Below are 27,961 nucleotides of genomic sequence, written 5' to 3'. Positions count from 1 at the left end.
GTGTTAGGCCTATGAGCTCCATCAGGAGAACAAGAAGCCCACCAGCCAGGGAGTTCAAAATGTGGAAATTGACATGTTCCCTGAAGATGAGCCTCATCTGACCATACAGGATCCCCGAAAGGTAATTTTCCTAGGATGTCAGAGGAGCTTGTGGCTCATCCACACACCTTCTCCAGGATAGCTATTATGGAAAAATGGCACAGTTAATGCAGAGAAAATTGCAAGAATCGAGTTTTGAGCAAAAGTCTAGGCCAAGTTTCTCAACTTTACTTCTATGACATTTGAAGCAGGACAATTATTTGTTGCGGTGAGCTTTTCTGTGGATTATAAGATGTTTATCCATATCCTTGGCCTCTATGCATTCAGTGCCAGTAGCATCCCCCAGTTAAGAAAATGAAAAATGTCCTAGACACTGCCAAAATATCTCCTGGAGGGCCAAGGAAATAAGAACTTCTGGTCTAGGCCTATTATTCCAGTAGGTGAGACAGTGGAAAATTACAGTCTCAGTGAAGTAGTCGTCTTATCGCTTAGGCAGCATATCAGGGTTATGATCCATAGGGAGAAAAAGTAGAGGTACTATATCTGCATATGCCTTGCCATTCCTCAGCCATAGAGATGAGCTAGAGAGTTCTCTTCTGAAATCAGACTGCTCATAGCACTTAGAGAAGAGCCCAGCAGGAGGGGTGGTTCTTGACACACCTCATCCTAGAAACCTTTGTCTAGTTCATTTCATCCTTAAAAAATCAGACAGTGAGAAACTCCATACTACCATGGTGGAAGAAGGTTTTAGTAAATGGCTCCCCATTCCTTTTGTTCTGATGTGCAGAAGTCTGATGTTACCAGTATACTATCAGAATGTAGCACCATTGATCTTCAGGATGGCTTTGGATTGTTACCTGAGATGGTTCCCGAAAAGCAACCAGAGAGATGTTTGCCCAAAGGTAAGTGGCAGTATTTCTGCATCCAGTTCACATAATCTTTGGATGGGGTTTCTGTTCTTCTCTGAGGCTCTGTGGTTTTAGTAGACAGCATCTTTCTACTTCTATTGGAGACAAAAGCAAGAGAGGGCACCCATAGATTCTTGGGGCGATTGTCAGGTCTAGGCAGAGAAGATTTCAGGAAATTCTTGCTTTAATTGGGCTCCTCTCACATGGCCCAACATGCCAGGTAAACACTCTAGAAAACTTTCTTAGAAAGCCCACTGGGTCAATATGTCTGCCACTTTTTGTGGTTCCCAGGGCATTCAATGTCAGTGTATATTTGAGGTGAAAGACCAAGAAAAGAGTTCAGACATTGTAGTCAGGATCTTTAGCTTAGGAGCAAGACTGCCTGAGCTCAAATTTTGGCCTCGCCACTTATGAACTGTGCGACTTGTTCAATTTAGTTAACCTCTCTGTGCTTTATTTCTAAAATGAGGGTAATAATAGTACCCAAAGCAAAGAGCTGCTGTGAGTATTAAATGAGTTAGTATAAATCACTTAGAAGAGCATCTGGAACAAAAATAAGCAATCAATAAATGCAGCCTTTCCTAATTCCTTGAGTGGATGTAGTGGCTTTTTCCTATGGCTTTTACTATTTCTTATATTCATTGTAGTGAACTTATTTGCACTGGTTTCCCCCATGGGGTCCTTAAAAACAAAGGCAGTGACTTCATCAGCATTGTATCTCTTGTGTAAGAATAGAAGCCGGCCCAGAAATGGGTTCAACAAATGTCAATGAATATATAAGTGACAACAAATTAATGAATGAATCTAAAAAATTATCTATCAGATTAGGACTAAATTGGGTCCAGAAAGAACACAGATAACAGATTTCAAAGTCACATTCCAGGTTGTTTAACAGCTCCAAAGCTGGACAGGAGTTGGATTAAGGATTTCCAGTAGATTGCAGTTCTCCTGATTTACATTTGCACTGGCCCTTGAGGTGTGCATATGATGTCAACAGTGGAGATGAGAAAGAAGGGTGATTTTATCAAAGAAGGGAGGAGTGGGATAAAAGCCAGGAAAAAAGTGTAGTATTTTAGGAAGATGAACCTACTGACATTCTTGGAAGAAGAAAAGAGGCAGAGTGAAGAGAGCCCATAGTGGTTTAAGAAGATGAGGAAAGGAGCAAAATGTTATAATCATCATGAAGTAAGGATCAGCAGAATTTGTATAAGGGGAGGAGGAGAAAAGGTGGAAAGGGCAATGTGGTCTATGCTGAAGGCCTGTGTGTGTTGAGAACAAATGCTCAGCTCTTTGTAAACATCTCGACATTTGATGAAATTCTTTCGTGTATGACCTGAGAGGTTCACAAAGCCTGTGACCATTCTACCTAATTCCCTGGAGTCCTCCAGACATGATCTCTTTATGATTACCAAAAAAAATTACTGCATAACAAACAACCACAAAACCTCAGTGGCATAAAATAATAAACATGTGCCTGCAGGATTCTGCTGATCTTGGCTGGCTTCATTCATGCAAGTGTTATCTAGTCTGGGCTCAACAGGGCAACATGGCTCTGCTCCACATGTCTATCAGCCTCCTTCCAGACCCAATGGGGTAGCCTGAATATGCCTTTTTTTATGGAGATGACACAAGAGAGCAAATGGAAACATGCAAGGCTTTTCAAGGGGCTCAGAACTGGCACGGTGTGACTTCCATTCTACTCTATTGGCCAAAGCAAGTCACATGGCTGGGACCAGATTTAAGCGGTTAGAAAAAGATGCTGTACTTCTTTAATGGGAGCAACTGCAGGTCACGTGGCAAGGGATATGAACACAGGAGGGGGTGAAAAGTTGCATTTTAATGCAATTTATTACAGACACTAATGATAGTGCCTACCGTTAATTCCTTTCAGGCTTTGGTTGCTGCTTTCCATGCTGTAGCATGGACAAGAGAAAGCCTCACTGGGTCATTTGGTGGAACCTGCGGAAAACCTGCTACCAAATAGTGAAACACAGCTGGTTTGAGAGCTTTATTATCTTTGTGATTCTGCTGAGCAGTGGGGCACTGGTAAATCATCATGGTCTTGTGGAGACATTGGGCATCAGGGCAGCTGGGGAAGCTGCACTCTTACTTGGCTTCTCATGGGACTGTGAATATGGGAGACCAGGCAGAAGTGGTCTCTGGTGCTGCTGGTTCCCGCAGTGGGCAGGGTTTTGCACAACTTCTGAAGTCATGCTCAACTGGGATATCCCCAAGCAAAGATGCTTCGTCTGTGTGGAAGAGTAACTAAAACCAGCACTTTAAAGTGGCCACTAGAGTCTGGTCCTTGATCATCTACCTCTCAATTTTGGGGGATTTCTAGACATTTTCACTATATCCTCCATAGTTCCTCCTCTAGACAGCAATGCTTTTATTCTCCCTCTTACTGTAAACCAAAGTGCTGTTTTCTGAAAGGTAAAATATTATAGGAGGGAGTTACAGGGACCAGATTAGGATATAATAAGTTGCCTTGGTGTTTTCTGTCATTCATGATCCCTTGAAAGAAAGGACAAGGAGATGTTGCTTTATATGCATGATCAAAGTGTGGTATGAGTCCCAATGAAGTTTAGAAATAACTCTGAACCCATCAGCTTCCATAGCCATAAAGCCATCCACTCCTTTATGCTCTCTCTTCACACCTTCTGGTCCTTCTTGTCTCCCTTTCCCCTCTCTGCTAGGGGGATAGTATCTTTTCTCTTATCATCTGCATATTTCTCCCTCTCCTTTTCTATTTTCTGCTTTTTTCTATCATGTATATTCACTTAAAATGATTATACAGTAATGTGGAGCTAAATAATATGGAACCAAACTCTCTTACTGTTTGACATAACAAACAGTTATGAGTTTGTTATGAGAGTTTGGTTCCATATTACTAAACCCAGGAGTCTTGGGTTCTCCCCTACTAAGAGTGACAGAACATTTCACAGTGAGTCATTAGCAAGTGGAAAAGGCAAGGAAATATCTTGCTCCTACACCCCATAGCTTCTGATTAGTGTTTTACACTTGTGTGATCTCTAGGTGAAAAGAGAGGAATACATACCAGAGGCCACCAGGGATTGTGATCAACATACATCTCCGTTTGTCTACTTATTACAGTGTAAATTATTCTTCAGACAGAAAAGCAGATTTCTCTAAAACCATCCCAGAGGATTCCCTTGATCAATTTTTATTGTTAATCTTGGGTCTAGTGTTACCTGTACACTTGCCGGTGACTACATTTTGACTGGCTGTCTACTCTTATTCAAGTGGTAGGGTTTTTTGTATTTATTCCACAAATGATACTTATGATAGGCAGTGGGAAAGCAGTGATGTTGCTAAAAGGCCACAGCAAAAATGCCCCATGGTGCCATAAAAAGAAAATTTATGATCAGAAATGTAGCAGAGGGCACACAGCCCCAGTTTTTACCTGCCTTCAGAAAGGCAGGTGCAGGCTGGGCAGAACAAAGCTGAATACACGATGCAGAGGGTGCCAGGAGAAGGACCCAGCCCGTATTTCTCTGTACGTATTTGTAGACAATGAGAACAAGAGACATCAAGTCGTTTGCCACTATATATATCTATCAGCAGCATCAGAATCACCTGGAAGCTTGTTAGAAATGTAGATTATTACATTGTAACAAGCAGTCCATTATAACAAGTTCCCTAGGTGATTTGGGGTCCATTAGAGTTTGAGAAACTCTGGTCTAGGCAACTATGTAATAATAAGAGTTTCCTGTGTCAGAAAACGGCCTAGATATAATGTGGAAGCCTCTGAAGCACAGTTGCAGATATAAGCCTGCTCATCCATTGAGCTAACTACTCAGGTCTGCTGAACCATCTTACCGTTAAGCTTCCCAAATAAGGGAGGAAATGAGCACCTAATACCATTCAGATTTGTTTATCCTCAAGAGGCAAACAAACAAAGTCCCTGACCTCCAGGAGCTTGAAGTCTAGTAGGAAAGATAGCTGGAGCGATTATAGACCAGAAAGTATAGATCAAGATAGATAGAGCAATTAAGTGGCCTACTCAGGGAAGCAGTGGGTGACATGGGAGCATGTAGGATGGGAACCTAACCCAATCCTGCTGGAACAGGACAGTTTCCTGTAGAAAATATCAGCTAGGCTGAAATCTTAAAGCCAAAGAAGAGCCGAAAGAGCAGAGGATGAGATAGAGGGCCTTCTCCAGCCAAAAACCCACTTGGCAATTGGAAGTGAGACTGTTTCACTCTTTTGCATTCTTTTTTTCACCCCAGGACTTTGGGGCTGTGGGCTTACCCTAGTCCCCAAGAGGAAAGGTGATTTCCTTCCTGCCTTCAATGTTGGCGTAAATTTCATGGGCAGCTTTAGTAACAGGCCTTCTTCCTTTCTTTCATTCTCAGTAACTCTGTAAAGGCCAAAAGGACAGCTTATACCCTAGTTATATAGACCCTGTAGAATCACATACACTTTGGGTGAGGGAAGTGTTTGGATGTAGCATTAAAAAGGGTTGCTCTGAAAGCCAGAATTTATTTTTTCATAGTTACACATAACAATGTTCAATACTCAAAGTAATTTACACTGGGAGCTTTAGCCCAGAGTGTTCCAAATTTTGTGTGTCATGGCACACATATGAAATGACACTATTTGTAGGGAATGGTAAGGTAAATGGATGAGGCTGTTTGTAGGGGGAGATGAGGGGCATCAGGGTTGGCAGGATTTAGAGGGTGGGCTAAAGCACTTGGACTTCATGTTATAAGCAACAAAGAGACACTGAATTAATTCACCAAGGCAATTGGGAGGATGAGAGATGGTCTGTGCCACTGGGTGGTCCTGGGAATGTTGACAAGACATATTTGGCAGCAGTTGAAAGTATGAGGAAGCCCAGGAAATAATGTGATCCATTAGGAAGAAGTTTTAATATTCAGGGGACCAGTAATAAGAAGTTGAGAAACTATTATGACAACAGAAGAAAGAGGATTTTCCTTCTTCCATTTTTACTTACTCAAGGAATGGATTCCATTGGAAAAGTTTAGCCTTAATATCTTTTGAGCAAAACCTCATTACCAAGAGAGATACCCGTTTTTATTCACATAAGGAAGAAAAACAAAAAGCAAAGTTACCAAGGAGTTCTTTGCAAATATTCAGTCTGGCCTATGGCTATGCTTTTTCGTTTCAGATATTTGAAGATGTTTACCTTAAGGACCGACCCAAAATCCAAGAATTACTAAATTGTACTGACATTATTTTTACATATGTTTTTATCCTGGAGATGGTACTAAAATGGGTAGCCTTTGGATTTGGAAAGTATTTCACCAGTGCCTGGTGCTGCCTTGATTTCATCATTGTGATTGTAAGTTTACCATCTCTGTGTCCCACACAGGCTGGGGTAGTGGTTAAGGCAGGGATCATATGGGGGCTGCTTTTCCTGTGTGCCTCATGTGGGATGTCTGTCTAAAATAGTTTTTCTTATTATCATTGCCTCTTCGCAGTACTTGGAAGTAGTTGTCATTTGTCTATCAGCCGTTGAGCCTTTTCTAGGTCTCACTCCTCATACACTGCACTTTATATGCTCACCACTCCAACCTTTCCCATGATGGGAAAGGTTTTTTCCTTTCCCATGATTCATTCACTTCTCTGCATAAGCACTGTTTATGTATGATATGTATCTAGAATAACTTTCAGTATCCTCGATTTTTTCTTCTTCCAACTGTGTATTTCTTTTCAAGACTTCTCAAAGCTGGTCAGCAGCCAATAGACTAGGCTAATATCCATCTTAATTGTCAAGCAACATAAGAGGATTGTTCACATACAGTCTCTCATTTAATATGCATGACAATGTTCTGAGTTAAGCAGCATCGTGTGACGCCTCCCACACTGTATACAAGGAAACCTGAAGCTCAGAGGATTAGCAGTTTGTTTCAGGTCATAGAGCTGATAAGTGGTGAAATTGGAATTCACATGTCTAGCTATATGACACAAAAGCTAATAATAGTATTAGTGGATCACATTTATTGAGTGCTTTCTCTGTATCAAGTACTCTTCCATATGTTCCAAATGCCTTCTGTCTTTTAGTTATCATAGCCACTCTGTGGCAGGTACTACTATTTTTGTATATTCAGAGAAAGAAAGTAAGTCATAGAGAGGCTAAGAAACATGTTCAAGATTGCCCAGCTAGAAGTGGTGGTGAGATACAAACCTAGTAAGCCTCACTCCAAAACTCTTGATTTAACATTACATCCTCTTTTTAAGATTAATTTTATGTTTACTGATATATAGTAGATGGACGCATTTTCAGGATACATGTGATTATGTAATACCTTTAAATAATTAAAAGTGGTGGAACCTAGTAAGTCTCACTCCAGGGCCCTTGATTTTAACATTACCTTCTTTCCATCATGATAAAATTAGTTAAACTTTGTCCCTGCTGTGCAAGGAAGTAGATAAGACAAATGCATGAGCATAAACCATGTGGTCAGCAAACCCCACTGGAGAACCATAATGTTGCTGGTTAGCACAAACAGACTATGTGTTCATTTAATGTGGACATCAATATCCTGAGTTCATCAGTATTACATGACATCTACCACATTGCAAACAAGAAAACCAGAAGCTCAGAGGCAAGGAAAGAGAAGCTCATTGTGGTTCAGGCATTTTAGAAAGGCATCAATGCCATAGAAGCTACAACAGGATTCAAAGATGAGAATAAAAACATCCACGTTTGTCAGTCCTGTTAATTTCTAGAGAACAAATAATTCTGTACCTATTATCTTAGTAGATTATAGTAAAAAGAAAACCCTATAAACTATGTGATAAACAGAAGATTGGTATCTCAATTATAGGGACCTGTGTTTTACTGGATACAAGCCCTACACTTAGGAGCCTGGGTCCTAAAGCTAATTGGTCTACCCTCCTTTTGTGTAACCTTAAGCGAAACACTTCCCCTCTTTTGACAGTAATTTTCTCACAGGTAAAAATGAGGATGTGGACTATAAATTGCCCAAACTGACTGAATACAAAATAGAAAACTAGTGATAGTTTCACTAGAAATCTAGGATCGCCATTAACGATATCAAAACAGTAGTCCAAAGCCACACTGTCAAAAGGTACCAGGCCCAGATGGGTGGGTGGGTTTGTTTATTTATTTATTTATTTATTATATTTCAATAGGTTTTCAGGGAACAGCTGGTGTTTGGTTACATGAATAACTTATTTAGTGGTGATTTCTGAGATTTTGGTGCCCCATCGCCTGATCAGTGTACACTGTACTCAATGTAGTCTTTTATCCCTCACACCCTTCTTTCCCCTGAGTCCCCAAAGTCCATTGTATTATTCTTACACCTTTGTGTCCTCTTAACTTAGGTCCCTCTTATGAGTGAGAACATACAATATTTGGTTTTCCATTCCTGAGTTACTTCACTTAGAATAATAGTCTCCAATTCCATCCAGGTTGCTGTGAATTCCATTATTTTGGTTCTTTTTATGGCTAAGTAGTATTCCATGGTGTATGTGTATATATATGGCATATACTATATATATACCATATATATATATCACATTTTCTTTATCCACGATTTGATTGATAGGCATTTGGGCCGATCAATATTTTTGCAGTTGTGAATCGTGCCTGCTATAAACGAGTGTGCAAGTGTCTTTTTCATATAATGATTTGTTTTCTTCTGGGTAGTTACACAATAGTGGGATTACTGGATCAAATGACAGATCTATTTTTAGTTCTTTAAGGAATCTCCACATTGTTTTCTATAGTGGTTGTACTAGTTTACATTCCCACCAGCATTGTAGAAGTGTTCTCTTTTCACCACATCCACTCCAACATCTATAATTTTTGATTAGGGCCATCCTTGCAGGAGTAAGGTGGTATTGCATTGTGGTTATGATTTGTATTTCCCTGATAATCAGTGAGGTTGAACATTTTTTCCTATGTTTGTTGGCCATTTGTAAATCTTCTTTTGAGAGTTGTCTATTCATGTCCTTTGCCCACTTTTGGATAGGATTATTTGTTTTTTTACTTGCTGATTTGATTGAGTTCTTTGTAGATTCTGGATATTAGTCCTTTGTCAGATGTATAGATTGCAAAGATTTTCACCCACTCTGTGGATGTCTGTTTACTGTGCTGATTGTTTCTTTTGCTGTGCAGGAGCTTTTTAGTTTAAGTTCCATCTATTCATCTTTGTTTCTGTTGCATTTGCTTTTGGGTTCTTGGTCATGAAGACTTTGCCTAAGCCAATGTCTAGAAGAGTTTTTCCCATGTTATCTTCTAGAATTTGTATGGTTTCAGGTCTTAGATTTAAATCTCTGATCCATCTTGAGTTGATTTTTCTATAAGGTGAGAGATGAGGATCCAGTTTCATTCTCTTACCTATAGCTAACCAGTTATCCCAGCACCATTTATTGAATAGGGTGCTCTTTTCCCAATTTATGTTTTTGTTTGCTTTGTTGAAGGTCAGTTGGCTGTAGGTATTTAGCTTTATTTCTGGGTTCTTTATTCTGTTCAATTGGTCTGTGTGCCTTTTTTTATACCAGTACCATGCTGTTTTGGTACCTTTGGCCCTATAGTATAGTTTGAAGTCTGATAATGTGATACCTCCAGACTTGCTCTTTTTGGTGAGTCTTGCTTTGGGTATGCAGGCTCTTTTTTGGTTCCATGTAAATTTTAAGATTGTTTTTTCTAGTTCTGGGAAGAATGATAGTGGTATTTTGATGGGAATTGCATTGAATTTGTAGATTGCTTTTGGTAGTAGGGTCATTTTTCACAATGTTGATTCTACCCATCCATGAACATGAGATGTGTTTTCATTTGTTTGTGTCATTCATGATTTCTTTCAGCAGTGTTTTGTAGTTTTCTTTGTAGAGGTCTTTTACCTCCTTGGTTGGGTATATTCCTAAGTATTTTTGTAGTTTTCTTTGTAGAGGTCTTTCACCTCCTTGGTTAGGTATATTCTTAAGTGTTTTATTTTATTTTATTTTGTTTTATTTTCAGCTATTGTAAAATGGGTTGAGTTCTTGACTTGTTTCTGAGCTTGGTCACTGTTGGTGTATCACAGTGCTACTGATTTTTGTACATTGATTATGTAACCTGAAACTTTGCTGAATTCATTTGCCAGTTCTAGAAGCTTTTTGAATGACTCTTTAGGGTTTTCTATGTATACAATCATATAATCACAAGACCCAGATGGTTTTGCAGGTAAGTTTCACCAAACTTACAAGGAGCAATTAATCTCATCTTATTCAAATTGTTACAAAGAATAGACAAAAAAGGGAAAGCTTGCAAACTTATTTAGTGAGACAAACATAATATTGATAATAAAATGAATAGAACAGAAATTAATCAAATAAGAAGAAAATAATATTACAATTGTATATCTTTATAAATCGCAGATAAAGAACTCAACACATGTGGTTTACTATTATTATTATTAGCCTTGACAGCATGCAGACTGTGGTGTGGATCTGAAATTCACCACTTATCAGCTGTATGACCTGAAACAAGTTGCTGATCTACTTAGCTTCAGGTTTTCTCACCTATAATATGGTATATGTTGCAAAATGCTGCTTAGCTTGGGATATTGTTGTACAGATTAAATGAGAGAACGTATGTGAACAATTCTATAATATTTATTGTCAATCAAGATTATATAAAATTGCCATCATAATTTTTATTAGAAAAGTATAAATCACAAGAAGATACACAATTCAACTACATCAAAATGTAGTAAAACTTTTATTTTTGTATTCAACAATACTCTAATTACAGTTAAAAACCAACTAGAGCCTGAGAGACAGTATTTGCCACAACAGATCATTATTATTCACAACATATAAAAATTTCCTACAGAGTCACAGGAAAAAAACAACCCAAAGTAAGAATGGGATAAGTATACAAACAGCCAGTTCACAAAAGGAATAAATGTATGATGAAATATACACTAGTTCTATCACCAGTTAGCATAGAAGTGCATATAAAAATGAGAGGCCTCTTTTTACTCATTTGATTGGAAAACAAAATATATTGTTTTGAAACATGGTCTCACTCTGTCACCCAGGCTGGAGTGCAGTGGCAACCTCTGCCTCCCAGGCTCAATTGATCCTCTTGCCTCAGCCTCCTAAATAGGTGGGACTGCAGGTGCCTACCACCATGCCCAGCTAATTTTTGTAATTTTGTGGAGACGGGTTTTACCATGTTGCCCAGGATGGTCTCAGACTCCTGAGCTCAAGCTATCCTCCTGCCTCGGCCTCCCAAAGTGCTGGGATTACAGGCTTGAGCCACTGTGCCCAGCCATGGCAAAAATTTTAAAGTTGGATAACATCGATATTTAGAAGGATACAGGAAAATGCGATCTCAAACCACTGCTAATAATTTAATTGGTACAGCCACTGTAGGGAACATTTTGCACTGTTAAGTAAAAATCACAAATGACCCAACTCACAATCCACAAATATCACTTGTTATAGATCCAAGGAGAATTCTTGCCTATGTACCCAAGAAAAATGCACACATCTGTCCAGTGTACAGTTGTGCATAATACTGTCCAGTGTACTGTTTTGCCTAATAGCAAAGAAATGGAAATAACCTAGGTATTCACCAAGGAGGAGTGGATCCATAAAATATGAAGATTTATATGCTGTACTATTCCTCAATAGTTACAAGGAGCAAACCATGAGAATATAATCAATATGATGATTTCAAAAACAGTGCAGAGTGATAAATGCAAGTTAGATTTAAAAAATAAGATAAAACTAGTAGATGAATTCTCACTTGAAGAGTGAGTACAGTAGGATGGGAAAGAATATGGGTGCTTCTCTGTGTCTCACTGATACCTGCAAGTCTGATGGAACAGAAACTGGGGTGAGATTTCAGGTAAAGAGGTGTGTAAGGTCCCTGTAGGAACATCTCTTCTCACCAACTATGACAATGATTTGGTAAAACAGAAGAATTGCTAAACTTTGCCATCTGTTTTCATCTGGCTAGGAACAAATGGAGTATTTACGCGAAAGCTACTTAAATAACTCTCTAAAAGTGGTGCCATTGTAAACAAAAAGCCCATTAAAAACATTATAAATACACTATAAATTGATTATAAATTTCAAAATCTTAATATTCTGTCATATTAACTCAATTTCTCTTCACTGCTACAATGAGGTTGGCAAGATTTGTGAGGAATGTTTTTAGTTAATAGTGAACTCTGACATCAGCTTAGTCAGGACTAGCCTGATTCACTTTCTATCCAGCTGAGCAACTCTTCTTCCAAGTTGAGCCTCTGAAAACTCTCCATAATAAGAATGGCTGAAGATCTGCAGCAAGCAGCCTCAACTCAAGCACAGCATTGATTCCATTGTGATAACAGAAGCAAATCCTAATTCCTCATATGAAAGCCAATGCCTTCTGGAATTGTCCTCTACTGAGCATCTGTAAATATTGTTAAGATTTAATTTGGTATTCTTAACAGAGCTTTCTAATACTCAATTCTGTCCTATAGAGGAGAAGTGTATTGGGAGAGAAAATAGCATTTAATTCCCCAATAAGGAGTGATTTGGGTTAGGGGAACTATTAGCAAATAATTATTTTTTTCCATGTAACTTTTTATTTTGATATCATTTCAAACTAAGAAAAATGTTGCAAGAAATAGCATAATGAAATCCACATATTCTTTCTTCAGGTTCACCAATTATTGTCACCCATCTGCTTTGTCATTTTTTCTCTTTTTTTCCCCCCTGAACTGCTTGAGATTAAGTTGCAAGCATCAAACCTGTTACCGCTAAACATGTCAATGTATATTTCCTAACAAGGACAATGTCTCACATGATTACAATACAGTGATCAAAGTTAGGAAATTTAACATTGATTGAATTAAAATCCACGTCCATTTTCAAATTTTTCAAATTCACCATAAAGAGCTTTTTTAGGGCAATTGACTGTCATAATAAATTTCAATTGACTGGCTGGGCGTGGTGGCTCACACATGTAATCCCAGCACTTTGGGAGGCCGAGGTGGGTGGATCACGAGGTCAGGAGATCGAGACCATCCTGGCTAACGTGGTGAAACCCCGTCTCTACTAAAAAACACAAAAAAATTAACTGGGCATGGTGGCGGGCACCTGTAGTCCCAGCTACAGGCTGAGGCAGGAGAATGGCGTTAAACTGGGAGGCGGAGCTTGCAGTGAGCCGAGATCGCGCGGCTGCACTCCAGCCTGGGCGACAGAGCGAGATTCCATCTCAAAAAATAAATAAATAAATAAATAAATAAATAAATATATTTATTTCAATTGACTGCCATAACAAGATTCTTTATGGTTAATTCCCTCTATGCATCCACCTCCTGCCCCCACTCCAATCCAGGATTCAATTCAGGACCCCATATTACATATGATTGTTATATCTCTTTGGTTTCCTTTAATTCACAACACTTTCTGAGATTTTCTTTGTCTTTCACTAAACAAATAATGTGAGTGCATTGTCCCCACCTTTATGGACTGTAGCTTTGGTAGATAAGGAGAAAAATGGACTTTTGAGCTGGACACCAAGTCAGGTGCATTACCTGTGGCTTCTCTTCCCATCAGGTCTCTGTGACCACCCTCATTAACTTAAAGGAATTGAAGTCCTTCCGAACTCTGCGAGCACTGAGGCCTCTTCGTGCGCTGTCCCAGTTTGAAGGAATGAAGGTACATTCTGCAGAGGAGTGGGTGGAAGTTCAGTTAACAGGGAAAGGTGGAAAGACCAACAGTTCTTTCTGGGCTGAGATTTCCTTAAATTGCCAAGCTTTCCCTGGGTTATTTCCCAGCCTGCCCAATGCTTAGAATTTGAGAGGTAGGGAAAAGCCTAAGATAGTACTTTCTACCCTAAAAGCTTCTGTGACAGCCAAGATGAGTTCTAGCTTCCCTTCAGAATCCTGGGGTAGGTGTCCATAAGTCTCTAACACTGTCATCACAGGGCACTTCTCAAGGTATCCTTAGTGGCAACAGAGAGGACCCATTATGTAGGTAGCTGAGAGCAGGGCTTGTCATGGGGGTGGGGCGCATGTATGTGGAGATTAAGGACAGAGCTCCAAGAGATCCAGCCCTGCGCATCAGGCCCATCCTGAGAATCGAAGAGCCTGGTGCATCCTACCAGTCTGTTATGGTTTTCTCTGGTTTTGTTTCCATAAGGTGGTGGTCAATGCTCTCATAGGTGCCATACCTGCCATTCTGAATGTTTTGCTTGTCTGCCTCATTTTCTGGCTCATATTTTGTATTCTGGGAGTACACTTCTTTTCTGGAAAATTTGGGAAATGCATTAATGGAACAGAGTCAGTTATAAGTTATACCATCATTGCAAATAAAAGTCAATGTGAAAGTGGCAATTTCTCTTGGATCAACCAGAAAGTCAACTTTGACAATGTGGGAAATGCTTACCTCGCTCTGCTGCAAGTGGTGAGTACAATCAGTATGTTTTGCACTCTGAGGAGAAAATACTTCAAATAATCATGAATTGTTTCTCAGCTAAAAAATGCAGTGACTCCATTGTGATAATAGAAGCAAATCCTGATTCCTCATATGAAAGCCAATGTCTACTGGAATTGTCCTCTACTGAGCATCTGCAACTTCATTGACTGCTGAGCCTCAGCTTCCTAGTGATGCCCCTTTAAGGATCTGTACATCTCACCTTGTCCTGTATGGCACCTTTGCTGGCTCTCCACATCTCCAGGCAGAGAGGAGTGGAGCCTTGGGTGTAGGTCATGACACTTTGAACAGTTCCCTGTTTAAACCACAGTTGCCAGGTCTTGAACAGGCAGTGCAAATAAATATGGCATCAGAAAAGAACCCTTAGCCAGTCTCTTTTCAGCTGTTGGGCCACAGCTTCAGCTTCTCTGGTAACTTTTAAGGTGGAAATTTCTTGTTTTTAAACTTTGTATCTTGTACAAATGAAGAAGAAGAAAAAAAATCCAAGACACACATCCTTGAGTTCTCTTCTACTGTTCTTTTATTTGAGCATCCTGTCCTAGAAAGTTGGGGTATCATCTTATATATTCAGCCCACTGGACCTCACCTGCTTTTCCATGCCACGTGTCTGTTGATGGCAAGTCTACATTTGTATTATTCATGTTTTTCTGCTTTTGTTGCAGGCAACATTTAAGGGCTGGATGGATATTATATATGCAGCTGTTGATTCCAGAGAGGTGAGTCAGTGTTCTACCATGTTCTGGAGTGTTAGGGTCAAGTCAGAGATACCACGGCTACATGGACAGTCCAGAACTTATGGCATCATAGTTCCAGCAGCCAGGGTTCTCTGCCTTGTTTTCTTTGGAACAAAACACCATGAGATACCACTGCCTGATACAAAGGGTTCTTACGCATCCTCTAGTGAGTATCTGATACCCACCCAGTATTTTCTAAAATCCAATCCTCTTTCTCCATGGTGGCCAAGGAAAAACCACTCATATAGGAGATGGAGCCAAAAGTGGCCGAATCACAGGATGCCTTGATTTTCCTCTTACCTCTTCTCCAAATGGTTGTATAAGCAGAAACCAAATTTCAAAGAGTATCTGTCTTAGACTGTGGAAAACCTTAAGACTGCACTAAATTTGCAAGGGAGACCCTTCCATGGCTCCAGACTCCCTAGTGATGGCCAACTGGAATTTTAGTTAAAGAAAAAGATAATCACGGACTCTCAAAGTTGGAAGTGTACTCAGTAATCTAGCCTAGCTTCTATTTTCCAGCTTGGAAATTTGAGGGATAAAAAGAAAGAGTTTCCCAAAGCCATAGAGTGAGCAGATGGTTAGCTCAAGAATGGAGTCAATGGCAGAAATTACTGTTTTCTATTGCAGCATATGTGTGTGTTTTGACCTGTTTGGGAGTCAGCAGAGTTGATGCCTAACACTGTATTCAGTACCTGTGAGCTGGTACAGACTGAGTATCCCTTATCTGAAATGCTTGGGACCAGAAGGGTTTCAGATTTTGAATTTTGTAAGATTTGGGAATATTTGCATAATACTTACAGTTGAGCATCCCTGATCTGAAAATCCAAAATGCCACAGTGAACATTTCCTTTAAGCATGACCTTTGCATGTTATGTCAGCACTCAAAAAGTTTCAGATTCTGGAACACTTGAGACTTTGAATTTTCAGATTAAGGATGTTCAACCTGTAGTAGCAGTAGAGGTGGTTTGAGTAGTGTTATAGCAGCACCAAGAGATGAGAATGAATCTTTATGGTGATTCCAGTTGTCATTATAAATTCACAGATTGGCATTATAAGTTAATATACAGATGATGCATAGCAACAAATCTGAGTTTGCTTACTTCTGTGGGTGTGTTAATAAAATCAACTTTCTGGAAAGGCGGAGCTAACAGTAGATACTTAACTGTTTATAACAATTATAGTTTACATTGTAATGTTTATATATATTTATATGTAATTACAAATTAATTACATATAATTTTTATATGTAATTATAAAATTATGTTGTGTATATAATTATAAAATGTACTTTTATAATTTCATAATTTTAAAATGTAATTTTATAATTATATACACAACATAATTTTATAATTACAATTTATAGCAAAGGAAATATTTTAAAAATACTAATGTACTCATTTGTCTTTTTGAGTACATGACCTTCACTCTAGTTTGGCTTTGACATCCATCTTCGTGGAGGTGGAGATGGGAAGTGGGGAGGAAAGGTTTTGCAGATGTGTAGCAGACAAGGTGTGTGGCTTGCAAATGCTCCCAGAGTGAGTGACAGGTGGGTGGAAATGTGTGGAGGGGTGCCTGTTTTGGTGCTGGTCCTGCTATGTACTGGTTGTTGTATGCTGGCTTCTAGCCTGATGACTCTTGTCTATGTAGTCACCCAGCACCCTGCTGGCCTCAAATATTGAAGTTGTGATTGTTGAAACTGCGGGCATTCTCCCCATCATTTCCTCCTGGCCTTAAATGCTGGTTCTCTGCCATATCCTCCACAGGGTCCTTGGCAGTCTACTCCCATCCCTTGCTACAAGGCCCAACATGACAAGCCCATAGCTATGAACTCCATGTCCAAGCCACATGAGAACTGAGAGGTTCAAGAGACTTCTCTCTGTTCAATTATGTTACTCTAATCTCTTAAGTCAGCCTGCCTGCCTAATATATCTCAGGCCTTCCTACTAGTAATTCCTTCCAGAAAAATGCAGAAGTAAAGCGAGAATACCCTCTCTGCCTTCCATTTCCCTCAATTTACTGGATCCCAACCCCTCTTTCCAGACCCAAAGAGGGATAATCAGGACAGATATCTTGTAGCTCTGATTTTCTGTCTCTGTTTATTTTTCCTACATTTCCTATGGACAAATTGAGTAAGCTTTGATCATTTCATATTCTTGTCTAAACCTCCCTCCAATAAAACTCTCCACCTTCAAACCCTTGATCTAACAAAGAGGGACATGAAGGAGTGTAGACATTCCTATATCTCAAAGCAATAACCTAACTTGCAAGACTATTAGCCTACTTGGCAATTTTATTTTAAATGTCCAATGCTGAATATTCTTTCCATTACATTGTTTCTGTACTAATGTCTACCTTTTGTTCAAATAAATGGATGCCTCAAGCAAACCTGGACTAAGGTCAGGTAGTCTTCGTAGCAAAAGAGAGAAATAATATTTTCAAATAATTAACTTCATTACACTAGTCTACATTGTGAGTGTTGAATAACAAATACCATAAATACATTCAACATTAGTCAGAGCTATCAGCACTTACGTCTTTGATGTGATAGAAGGGAAAAAAGTGAAATTCTTTTGCCACCTGCCTAAAAGTGCTTGAAGCCAATAACAATGCGAAGGACTTGAATGAAAGGGATCTCAGATGATTTGGGCGGTACCTCGAACTAGGAGAGCTTGGTTGAAGTCAATTTGTATCCATTTTAGAGCTTGATCATTCATTCATTCATTTAGATATTTATTCCATGTGTGTCAAAAATCTACATATCAGAAGGTATGCTAGGCACAAGGAATTTAAGAGTGAAAGGACATAACCACATATTAAATAAAGCAGTGGGCTCTATATGGGGGACATAGTAGTTTGACAACATTTAGTAGTTTAGTCACCTCTGCCCAAGGTGAATGTGCCCCTCCTCTGGTGGCCTCACTTCCAGTCAGGTTCCCTCCAGTTACATATCCATATGGACATTCCATATGGATGACTTTTTAAAAACACAAATGTGATCATACCACTCCTCTCCCTTACAATCCCTCAATGATTCTCCTTTGCTTAGAATAAAAAGCCCAATTTTCCACCACCCCAGGTCCCCACCACATGCCACCACTCAAGCTGAGCTGGGAAAACGGAGAGACAGGCTCCCAACAGGGTCCATGGCTGTTAGGAAGAGGCTATGTAGTCAATGCTGCTGTAAGAAACACCTTGGTCTTCTAGATAAGGCAGTTCGATGCTTATATTTTTCTCCAGTAATTGTTTTTTTCTCTTATTAAAAAAATTTCTAACAGAAAGAACAGCAGCCAGCGTTTGAGAGCAATTCACTCGGTTACATTTACTTCGTAGTTTTTATCGTCTTTGGCTCATTCTTCACTCTGAATCTCTTCATTGGTGTTATTATTGACAACTTCAACCAACAGCAGAAAAAGATAAGTATCCGAGTTGTCTTGATTTGGTAATTTTATCTCTGTCCTCCAAATGCATTGAAACATAATTCTGGCCTAGAATATTATACAAAGTAGCCTTTATGATCTGCACAATAACAAGGAGGGAGCCTCCCCTGTCTGCCTGGAGATGATCCTCAAAGATGAGGCTGAAAGAAGACTGAAAACATCTGGGTTTAGTTAAGTCATTGCTTTTATTCTCTTTTACCTTCTTAATCAATGGACATTGTTACTATTGAGATGAAACCCATTAATAATTGAACCCTAATAGAACAACCACCACCAGGATTAGTATTTATTAAATATGACAGGAGGGTCATATTTTAATAATCTTTCAAATGCACTTTATTACCACAATAAAAATAATATACTCTCCTTTTTCAGCCAATGTATCCTGGCCCCCAGCCCCCAAGCCTCAGCAGATCTATCCACCCTACTTGGAAAGAAGATGATTGGGGAAGAGGCAGGGCTAGGGAGGTTTCCTTCTCCATACACTATAATAAACACATATTTATTTTGCTGATTCTAAAATCCACAGGAGCTTTATAGTGAATGTGAAAATTAAGGAAGATAAAAAGAAATGTTAAATCACCCTAAAGTGGCCACCAAATGGTAATCACTTTAGACAATGCCTCTTATGATTTTGGTATAATCCATTTCAGTCACTTTGTATTACTTTTACACAGTTAGAATTACCTTATAATTTTAATTTTGTAGTTTTGACCTCATTAGTTATAAGCTTATGTCGTAAAAGTATCTTTGCTATAAGAATTCTCAGGGCCGCTGGCAGGGCGTGGTGGCTCATACCTGTAATCCCAGTACTTTGGGAGGCCGAGGCGCAGAGATCACTTGAGGTCAGGAGTTCGAGACCAGCCTGGCCAACATGGTAAAACCCAGTCTCTACAAAAAATACAAAAAAATTAGCCAGCTGTGGTGGTACAGGCCTGTAATCCCAGCCACCCGGGAGGCTGAGGTAGAAGAATTGCTTGAACCCGGGAGACGGAGGTTGCAGTAAGCCGAGATCGCTCCACTGCACTCCAACCTGGGCAACAGAGCGAGACTCCATCTCAAAAAAAAAAAAAAAAAAAAAAAAGAATTCTCAGGGCTGAATTACATTGCATATTATGGATAGATCATAATTTATCCTGATCATTCCCCTCTTTGGACATTTATAGGTTGTTTTTAAATTTCATGCTAGATATTTTGCCCTCAAATTTCCAGATGTGAGAATCCTAGCTCATTTTTCTGTTCTTTCTTGCTCAGTAGTGAAAATAGTTAGAACTTTTTTTTCCCTGAGAGTGGCTCTGAACAGATTTTATGCAGCTTTGTTAGTAGTGTTATGTGTATTCATTATTTAAGAGAAATCCAGTTGCCCTTTATGAGATTTTTGTCTAAATTTTGGTACTAATTTCTGTTTTTGTTGCATCGTGGTTTGATTTATGCAAGCTGAAATATATCAAATTTTTGTAAAGATTCTGTGTATATTTGCAAAGATTTATAACCTTTCTGTTCTAAAAAATGAAAAATAACTGATGAAACCTTATTTCTCTTGTATACCTTAACTTAAATCTTGTTTCTTTGCAGCATTTCCCTATAGTCCAGTCTCTTAAGCTTACTATTGGAATTTTAGGAACTGTTAATAGAAATGTAATGTAACTTTAAAATTGTGTCAAAAAATTCAGAACTAGATTCCAAAAAAAAAAAAAAAAAAGTGTTAAAGGTAATTAGCTCTTATCTTTTCCATATACTTAGGTGGCCAAGACATTTTTATGACGGAAGAACAGAAGAAATACTATAATGCAATGAAAAAATTAGGATCCAAAAAACCTCAAAAACCTATTCCACGGCCTCTGGTGAGAGCAATTGAATGACTGTAAATATGTAGAACTGTTGAGTTATTGTGAGGAACTCACATTTCTGCAGTGCCATCCTTCTTTATTTTTAAAATTTGCAGGCATTAAGGACTCAACAGAAGTCAAGACATATTCAAACACTTAGGAAAATTAGATACTCAGATTCAAAAGTAAGAGCCTGGACAACAACTTAAATTTATTTTTTAGTGAGCCAGGCAATATGTGCTTAAGTAAATACTTATTGCAACCATATGAACTTAGTGGTCTGTTTGAACTTAATTTTGACCAGTTTTATTTTATTTCATTTCAGTAGTTTTTGGGGAACAGGTGGTTTTTTTGTTCCATGCATTAAGTTCTTTAGTAGTGATTTCTGAGATTTTGGTGCACATGTCACCCAAGCAGTGCACACTGTATCCAGTGTGTAGTCTTGTATTCCTCACCCTCTTCTCACCCATCTCCTTGATTCCCCAAAGTCCATTGTATCATTCTCATGCCTTTATGTCCTCACAGCTTAGGTCCCACTTATAAGTTAGAAAATACAACACTTGATTTTCAATTCCTGAGTTACTTCACTTAGAATAATGGTCTCCAATTCCATCCAGGTTGCTGCAATTGCCATTATTTCATTCCTTTTTATGGCTGACTAGTATTCCATGGTGTAGATATACCACATTTTCTCTATTTATTCTTTGGTTGGCAGGCATTTAGCTTGGTTTCACATTTTTTCCATTGAGAATTGTTCAGCTACAAGCGTGGTGTAACTGTATTTTTCATATAATAACGTATTTTCCTTTGGGTAGGTACGTAGTAGTGAGATTGCTTAATCGAATAGTAGTTCTCCTTTTGGATCTTTAAGAAATTTCCATACTGGTTTTTATGGTGGTTATACTTGTCTACATTCCCACTAACAGTGTGAAAGTGTTTCCTTTTCACCACATCCATGCCAACATCTATTTTTTTTTTTTGATTTTTTAAATTATGATCATTCTTGCAGAAGTAAGGTGGCACCCCATTGTGGTTTAATTTACATTTGCCTAAGAATTAGTGATGTTGAGCATTTTTTTTCTATGTTTTCCTGGCCATATGTAAATCTTTTTTTGAGAATTGTCTGATTATGTTCTTTGCCTACTTTTGGATAGAATTGTTTTTGTCTTGATGATTCCTTTGAGTTCCTCGTAGATCCTGAAAATTAGTCTTTTGTCAGATGCAAAGTGTGTGAATATTTTCTCCCACTTGGTGAGTTTTCTCTTTACTCTGCTGATTATTTCTTTTGCCATGCAGAAGATTTTTAGTTTAATTAGGTCTCATTTATTTATTTTTGTTTTTGTTGCATTTGCATTTGGGTTCTCGGTCATGAATTATTTGCCTAAGCCAATATCTGGAAGAGTTATATTCTAGAATTTGTATGGTTTCAGGTCTTAGAGTTAAGTCTGATCCATCTTGAGTTAATTTTTGTACCAGGTGAGAGATGAGGATCTAGCTTCATTCTTCTACATGTGAATTGCCAATTATCCCAACACAATTTGTGGAATAGGGTGCCCGTCCCCCAATTTATGTTTGTTTGCTTTGCCAAAGATCAATTGGCTGTAACTATTTGGCTTTTTTGGAGGGTTCTCTATTCTGTTCCACTGGTCTACATACTTGTTTTTATACCAGTACCATTCTGTTTCAGTAACTATGGCCTTGTAGTATAGTTTAAAGTCCAGTAATGTGATTCCTCCAGATTTGTTGTTTTTGCTTAGTCTTGCTTTGGCTATGCAGGCTCTTTTTTGGTTCCATATGAATTTCAAGAATTTTTTTCTAATCCTGTGAAGGATGATGGTGGTATTTTGTTGGGAATTGCATTGAGTCTGTAGATTGCTTTTAACAGTATGGTCATTTTCACAATGTTAATTCTACCTATCCATGAGCAGGGGATGTGTTTCCATTTGTTTGTGTCATTAATGATTTTTTTCAGCAGTGTTTTGTAGTTTTCCCTGTAGAGATCTTTCATCTCCTTGGTTGGGTATGTTTGTAAGTATTTTATGTTTTTCTGCAGCTGTTGTAAAATACATTGAATTCTTGATTTGTTTCTCAGCTTGGTTGTTGTTGGTGTATAGCAGTGCTACTGATTTATGTACATTGAATTTGTATCCTGAAACTTTACTGAATTCATTTATTAGATCTAGGAGTTTTTTGGATGAGTCTTTAGGGTGTTCTAAATATACAGTCATATCCTTGGCAAACAGCAATAGTTTGACTTCCTCTTTTCCAATTTGAATGCTCTTTATTTCTTTCTCTTATCTGATTGCTCTGGCTAGGACTTCCAGTGCTATGTTGAATAGAAGTGGTGAAAGTGGGCATCCTTATCTTGTCCCATTTGTTATGGGGAATGCTTTCAACCATTATCTGTTCAGTATGATGTTGGCTGTGGGTTTGTCACAGATGGCTTTTACTACCTTGTGCTATGTTCCTTCTATGCCAATTTTGCTGAGGGTTTTTTATCATAAAGAGATGCTGATATTGTCAAATGTTTTTTCTGTGTCTATTGAGATGATCATATAATTTTTGTTTTTAATTCTGTTTATGTGATGTATCACACTTATTGGCTTGTGTATGTTAAACCATCCCTGCATTCCTGGTATAAAACCCACTTGATCATGGTGGATTTTCTTTTTGATATGCTGTTGGATTTAGTTAGCTAGTATTTTTTGAGTTGGATTTAGTTAGCTAGTATTTGTTGAGTATTTTGCACCTATCGTCATCAGGGATGTTGGTCTGTAGTTTTCTTTTTTGTTGTGTCCTTTCCTGGTTTTGGTATTAGGGTGATACTGGCTTCATAGAATGATTTAGGGAGGAGTTCCTCTTTCTCTATCTTTTAGTGTCAGTGTAACCAGCCTTGCCCTCTGCCTAGTCAGAGCCAATTTATCAAGATGGAGGAATTGCAATGGAGAAAGAGTAATTCACACAGAGCTGGCTGTGTGAGAGATGAGAGTTTTATTATTACTCACATCAGTCTCCCCGAGCATTCAGGGATCAGAGTTTTTAAAGATAATTTGGTGGGTAGGGGCTAGGGAAATGGGGAGTGCTAATTGGTCAGGTTTGATATGGAATCATAGGGGGTCAAAGTGAGATTTTCTTGCTGTCTTCTGTTCCTGGGTGGAATGGCAGAGCCAGTTGAGCCAGATTATGGGTCTGGGTGGTGTCAGCTGATCCATCCAGTGCAGGGTCTGCAAAATATCTCCAGCACTGATCTTAGGTTTTACAATACTGATGTTATCTCCAGGAGCAATTTGAGGAGGTTCAGACTCTTGGATCCCAGAGGCTGCACGACCCCTAAACCCTAATTTCTAATCTTGTAGCTAATTTGTTAGTCCTGCAAAGGCAGCCTGGTCCCCAGGCAAGAGGATGGGGTCTTTTTGGGAAATATCTATTATCAATTTTGTTTCAAAGTCAAGCCATGAATTGAATTCCTTCCCAAAGTTAGTTCAGCCTATACCCAGGAATGAACAAGGACAGCTTAAAGGTTAGAAGCAGATGGAGTCCGTTAGGTGTGATCTCTTTCACTATCATAATTTCCTCAGTTATAATTTTGCAAATGCAGTTCCATAAGTAGGATTGGTACCAATTCTTCTTTAAATGTCTGATAGATTTCAGCTGTTGATCCATCTGGTCCTGGACTTTTTTAGGTTGGTAACTTTTTTATTACTGTTTCAATCTTGCTACTTTTTATTGGTCTGTTTAGAGTTTCTACTTCTTCCTGATTTAATCTAGGGTGGTTGTATATTTCCAGGAATTTATCCATTTCCTCTGGATTTTCTAATTTGTGCATGTATGTGTTTGTAGTAGCCTTGAATGATCTTTTGTATTTCTGTGGTATCAGTTGTAATATCTCCTGTATCATTTTTAATTGAGCTTATTTTGATATTTCTTCTTTTCTTGGTTAATCTCACTAAAGGTCTATCATTTTTGTCTTTTCAAATAACCAGCTTTTTGTTTAATTTATCTTTTGTATTTTTTTGTTTGTTTCAGTTTCATTTAGTTCTGCTTGATCTTTGTTATTTATTTTCTTCTGCTGGGTTTGGATTTGCCTTTGGCTTGTTTTTCTTTCTCTGGTTCCTTGAGATCTGACCTTAGATTGTCTGTTAGTGCTTTTTCAGACATTGTGATGTAGGCATTTAATGCTATACACTTTCCTCTTAGCACCACTTTCACTGTATCTCAGTGGTTTTCATAAGTTGTGTCACTATTATCATTCAGTTCAAATAATTTTTATTTATTTATTTATTTATTTATTTATTTATTATTATTATACTTTAAGTTCAAATAATTTTTAAATTTCCATCTTGATTTCGTTGTTAACCTAAAGATCATTCAAGAGGAGATTGTTTAATTTCCATGTATTTGTATAGTTTTGAAGGTTCCTTTTGGAGTTAATTTCCAGTTTTATTGCACTGTGGTCTGGAAAGATACTTGATATGATTTAGATTTTCTTAAATTTATTATGACTTGCTTTGTGATCTATCATATGTTCTATCTTGGAGAATGCTCCGTGTGCTGATGAATAGAAAATATATTCTTCAGTTGTTGGGTAGAATATTCTGTAAATATCTGTTAATTTCGTTTGTTCTAGGGTATAGTTTAAGTCCATTGTTTCTTTGTTTAATTTCTGTCTTGATTATCTGTCTAGTGCTGTCGGTGAAGTACTGAAGTCTCCCACTATTATTGTGTTGCCTCATTACTTAGGTCTAATAGTGATTGTTTATGAATTTGGGAGCTCCAGTGTTAGGTGCATATATATTTAGGACTGTGATGTTTTCCTGTTGGACTAATCATTTTATCATGATATAATGTCCCTCTTTGTCTTTTTTAACTGTTGTTGCTTTAAAGTCTATTTTGTCTGATACAAGAATAGCTACTCTTGCTCACTTTTCATTTCCATTTGCATGGAATATCTTTTTTCACCCTTTACCTTAAGTGTATGAGTCCTTATGTGTTAGGTGAGTCTCTTGAAGACAGTAGATGCTTGCTTTGTGGATTTGTATCCATTCTACAATTCTGTATCTTTTAAAGGGAGCATTTAGGCCATTTACATTCTACATTAGTATTGAGATGTGAGTTACTGTTCTATTCATCATGTTAGTTGTTGCCTAAATACTTTGTTGAGTTTTTTGAAATTATGTTGCTGTTTTATAGGCCCCATGCTTTAAGGAGGCTTTGTTTGTTTGGTTTTGGTGTATTTCAAGGTTTTGTTTCATAATTTAGAATTCCTTTTTGCATTTCTTGTAGTGTTGGTTTGGTGGTGATGAATTCTCTCAGCATTTATTTGTCTGAAAAAGACTTTATCTTTCCCTCATTTATGAAGCTTAGTTTCACTGGATACAAAATTCTTGGCTGACAATTATGTTGTTTATGGAGGCTAAAGATAGGACCCCAGTTCCTTCCAGCTGGTAAGGTTTCTGCTGAGAAGTTAACTGTTAATCTGATAGGTTTTCCTTTATAGGTTATCTAATTCTTTTGTCTCACAGCTCTTGACTCTTTCCTTCATCTTGACTTTGGATAACTTGATGACTATGTTCCTAGGTGATAATCTTTTTCTGATGAACTTCCCAGAAGTTTTTTGAGCTTCCTATTTGGTTGTCTAGATTTCTAATTAGGCCAGGAAAGTTTTCCTCAATTATTTCTTCAAGTAAGTTTTCTGAACTTTAGATATCTCTTCTTCATCAGGAAGACCAGTTATTCTTAGGTTTAGCCATTTAACATAATCCCAAATGTCTTGGAGGCTTCATTCATTTTTTAAACTTTTTCTTTGTCTTTGTCTGATTGGTTTTTAATTCAAAAGCCTTGTCTTTGAGCTCTAAAGTTCTTCTACTTGTCCTAGTCTATTGTTGAAACTTAGCATGGCATTTTGCATTTCCCTGGGTGTGTCTTTCACTTCCAGAAGTTGTGACTATTTTTTTCTTTATGATATCTATTTCTCTGGAAAAATTTTTTATCCATCTCTTGTATTGTTTTTTAAATTTCTTTAACTGGGTTTTCACCTTTCTTTGGTATCTCCTTGATTAGCTGAATAATCAATCTTCTGAATTCTTTATCTGGAAATTCAGAGATTTCTTCTTGGTTTAGATCCATTGCTGGGAAGCTAGTATGATCTTTTGGAGGTGTTATAGAACCCTGTCTTGTCATATTACCAGAATTACTTTTCTGGTTCCTTTTCACTTGGGTGAAAAATTGTTACTTATTTTATTACTTAAAATTGTTCTTGGATTTAATTTTAATTGACCTTTTAAAAAAATTTTTTTTTAATTTAAAATATTTCCCTCTTTAACATCAGTGTGTATTTTAGCCTAATTTGATTATTGGTACTTGTAGGAGTAAAGACTGTATATGAGATCCTTAGTTATAGAGCGTCATTGTGAGAAGTGACAGTGTGCTGGCAGCCCTTCCTCGCTCTTGGCACCTCCTCAGCCTTGGTGCCCACTCTGGTCATGCTTGAGGAGCCCTTCAGCCTGCTGCTGCACTGTGGGAGCCCCTCTCTGGGCTGGCCAAGGCTGGAGCTGGCTCCCTCTGCTTGCGGGGAGGTGTGGAGGGAGAGGTGCGGATGGGAACCGAGGCTGCACAAGGTGCTTATGGGCCAGTGCGAGTTCCAGGTAGGCATGGGCTCGGTGGGCCCCACACTTGGAGTGGCCGGCTGGCGCTGCCGGCCCCAGGCAGTGAGGGGCTTAGCACCCCAGCCAGCAGCTGCAGAGGGTGTGCTGGGTCCCCAAGTAGTGCTGGCCTGCTGGTACTGCACTCGAATTCTCACCAGGCCTTAGCTGCCTCCCCATGGGGCAGGGCTCGGGACCCACAGCCCACCATGCCCGAGCCTCCCCCCCACCGTGGGCTCCTGCATGGCCCCAGCCTCCCCTATGAGCACTGCCCCCTGTTCCATGGTGCGGGGTCCCATCAACCGCCCAAGGGCTGAGGAGTGTGGGCACATGGCACAGGACTGGCAGGCAGCTCCACCTGTGGCCCTGGTGCAGGATCCACTAGGTGAAGCTGACTGGGCTCCTAGGTCTAGTGGGGACTTGGAGAACCTTTATATCTAGCTAAGGGAGTGTAAATACACCAATCAGCACTCTGTGTCTAGCTCAAGATTTGTAAACACACCAATCAGCACCCTGTGTCTAGCTCAAGGTTTGCAAATGCACCAGTCAGTGCTCTGTATCTAGCTAATCTAGTGGGGACTTGGAGAACTTTTCTGTCTAGCACTGTGTCTAGCTAAAGGTTTGTAAACACACCAATCAGCACTGTGTGTCTAGCTCTGGGATTGTAAACACACCAATCAGCACCCTGTATCTAGCTCAAGGTTTGTAAATACACCAATCAGTATTCTGTATCTAGCTAATCTAGTGGGGACTTGGAGAACCTTTATGTCTGGCTAAAGGATTGTAAATGCACCAATCAGCACTCTGTGTCTAGCTCAAGGTTTGTAAACACACCAGTCAGCACCCTGTGTCTAGCTCAAGGTTTGTGAACACACCAATCAATACTCTGTGTTTAGTTAATTTGGTGAGGACTTGAAGAACTTTTATGTCTAGCTAGAA

At 38.7% G+C, this 27,961-nt stretch overlaps 1 protein-coding gene and 1 long non-coding RNA gene across 2 annotated transcripts in view; one reads left to right on the top strand and one right to left on the bottom strand.

Moving 5' to 3' along the window:
* Positions 1 to 27,961, top strand: part of SCN11A (sodium voltage-gated channel alpha subunit 11) — a 107,504-nt gene that overhangs the window by 67,710 nt on the left and 11,833 nt on the right. Inside the window, 9 exon segments of the mRNA XM_050778352.1 lie at positions 8 to 121; positions 827 to 941; positions 2,839 to 2,993; positions 6,100 to 6,273; positions 13,500 to 13,601; positions 14,085 to 14,348; positions 15,041 to 15,094; positions 18,391 to 18,532; positions 20,296 to 20,396. Coding sequence (XP_050634309.1) covers positions 8 to 121; positions 827 to 941; positions 2,839 to 2,993; positions 6,100 to 6,273; positions 13,500 to 13,601; positions 14,085 to 14,348; positions 15,041 to 15,094; positions 18,391 to 18,532; positions 20,296 to 20,396 — 1,221 coding nt within the window.
* On the bottom strand, positions 13,245 to 15,117 carry LOC126947581 (uncharacterized). Its single transcript, XR_007723128.1, has 3 exons — positions 14,331 to 15,117; positions 14,116 to 14,190; positions 13,245 to 13,608 (listed from the first exon to the last, which is right to left on the bottom strand). It is a non-coding gene; the product is annotated as an uncharacterized LOC126947581 (long non-coding RNA).

The sequence above is a fragment of the Macaca thibetana genome, chromosome 2, assembly GCF_024542745.1.
Source record: "Macaca thibetana thibetana isolate TM-01 chromosome 2, ASM2454274v1, whole genome shotgun sequence".
In the NCBI taxonomy this organism is placed as follows: domain Eukaryota; kingdom Metazoa; phylum Chordata; class Mammalia; order Primates; family Cercopithecidae; genus Macaca; species Macaca thibetana.
Note: the sequence above shows the minus strand (reverse complement) of the source record. Positions and strands in the feature narration are given on the sequence as shown.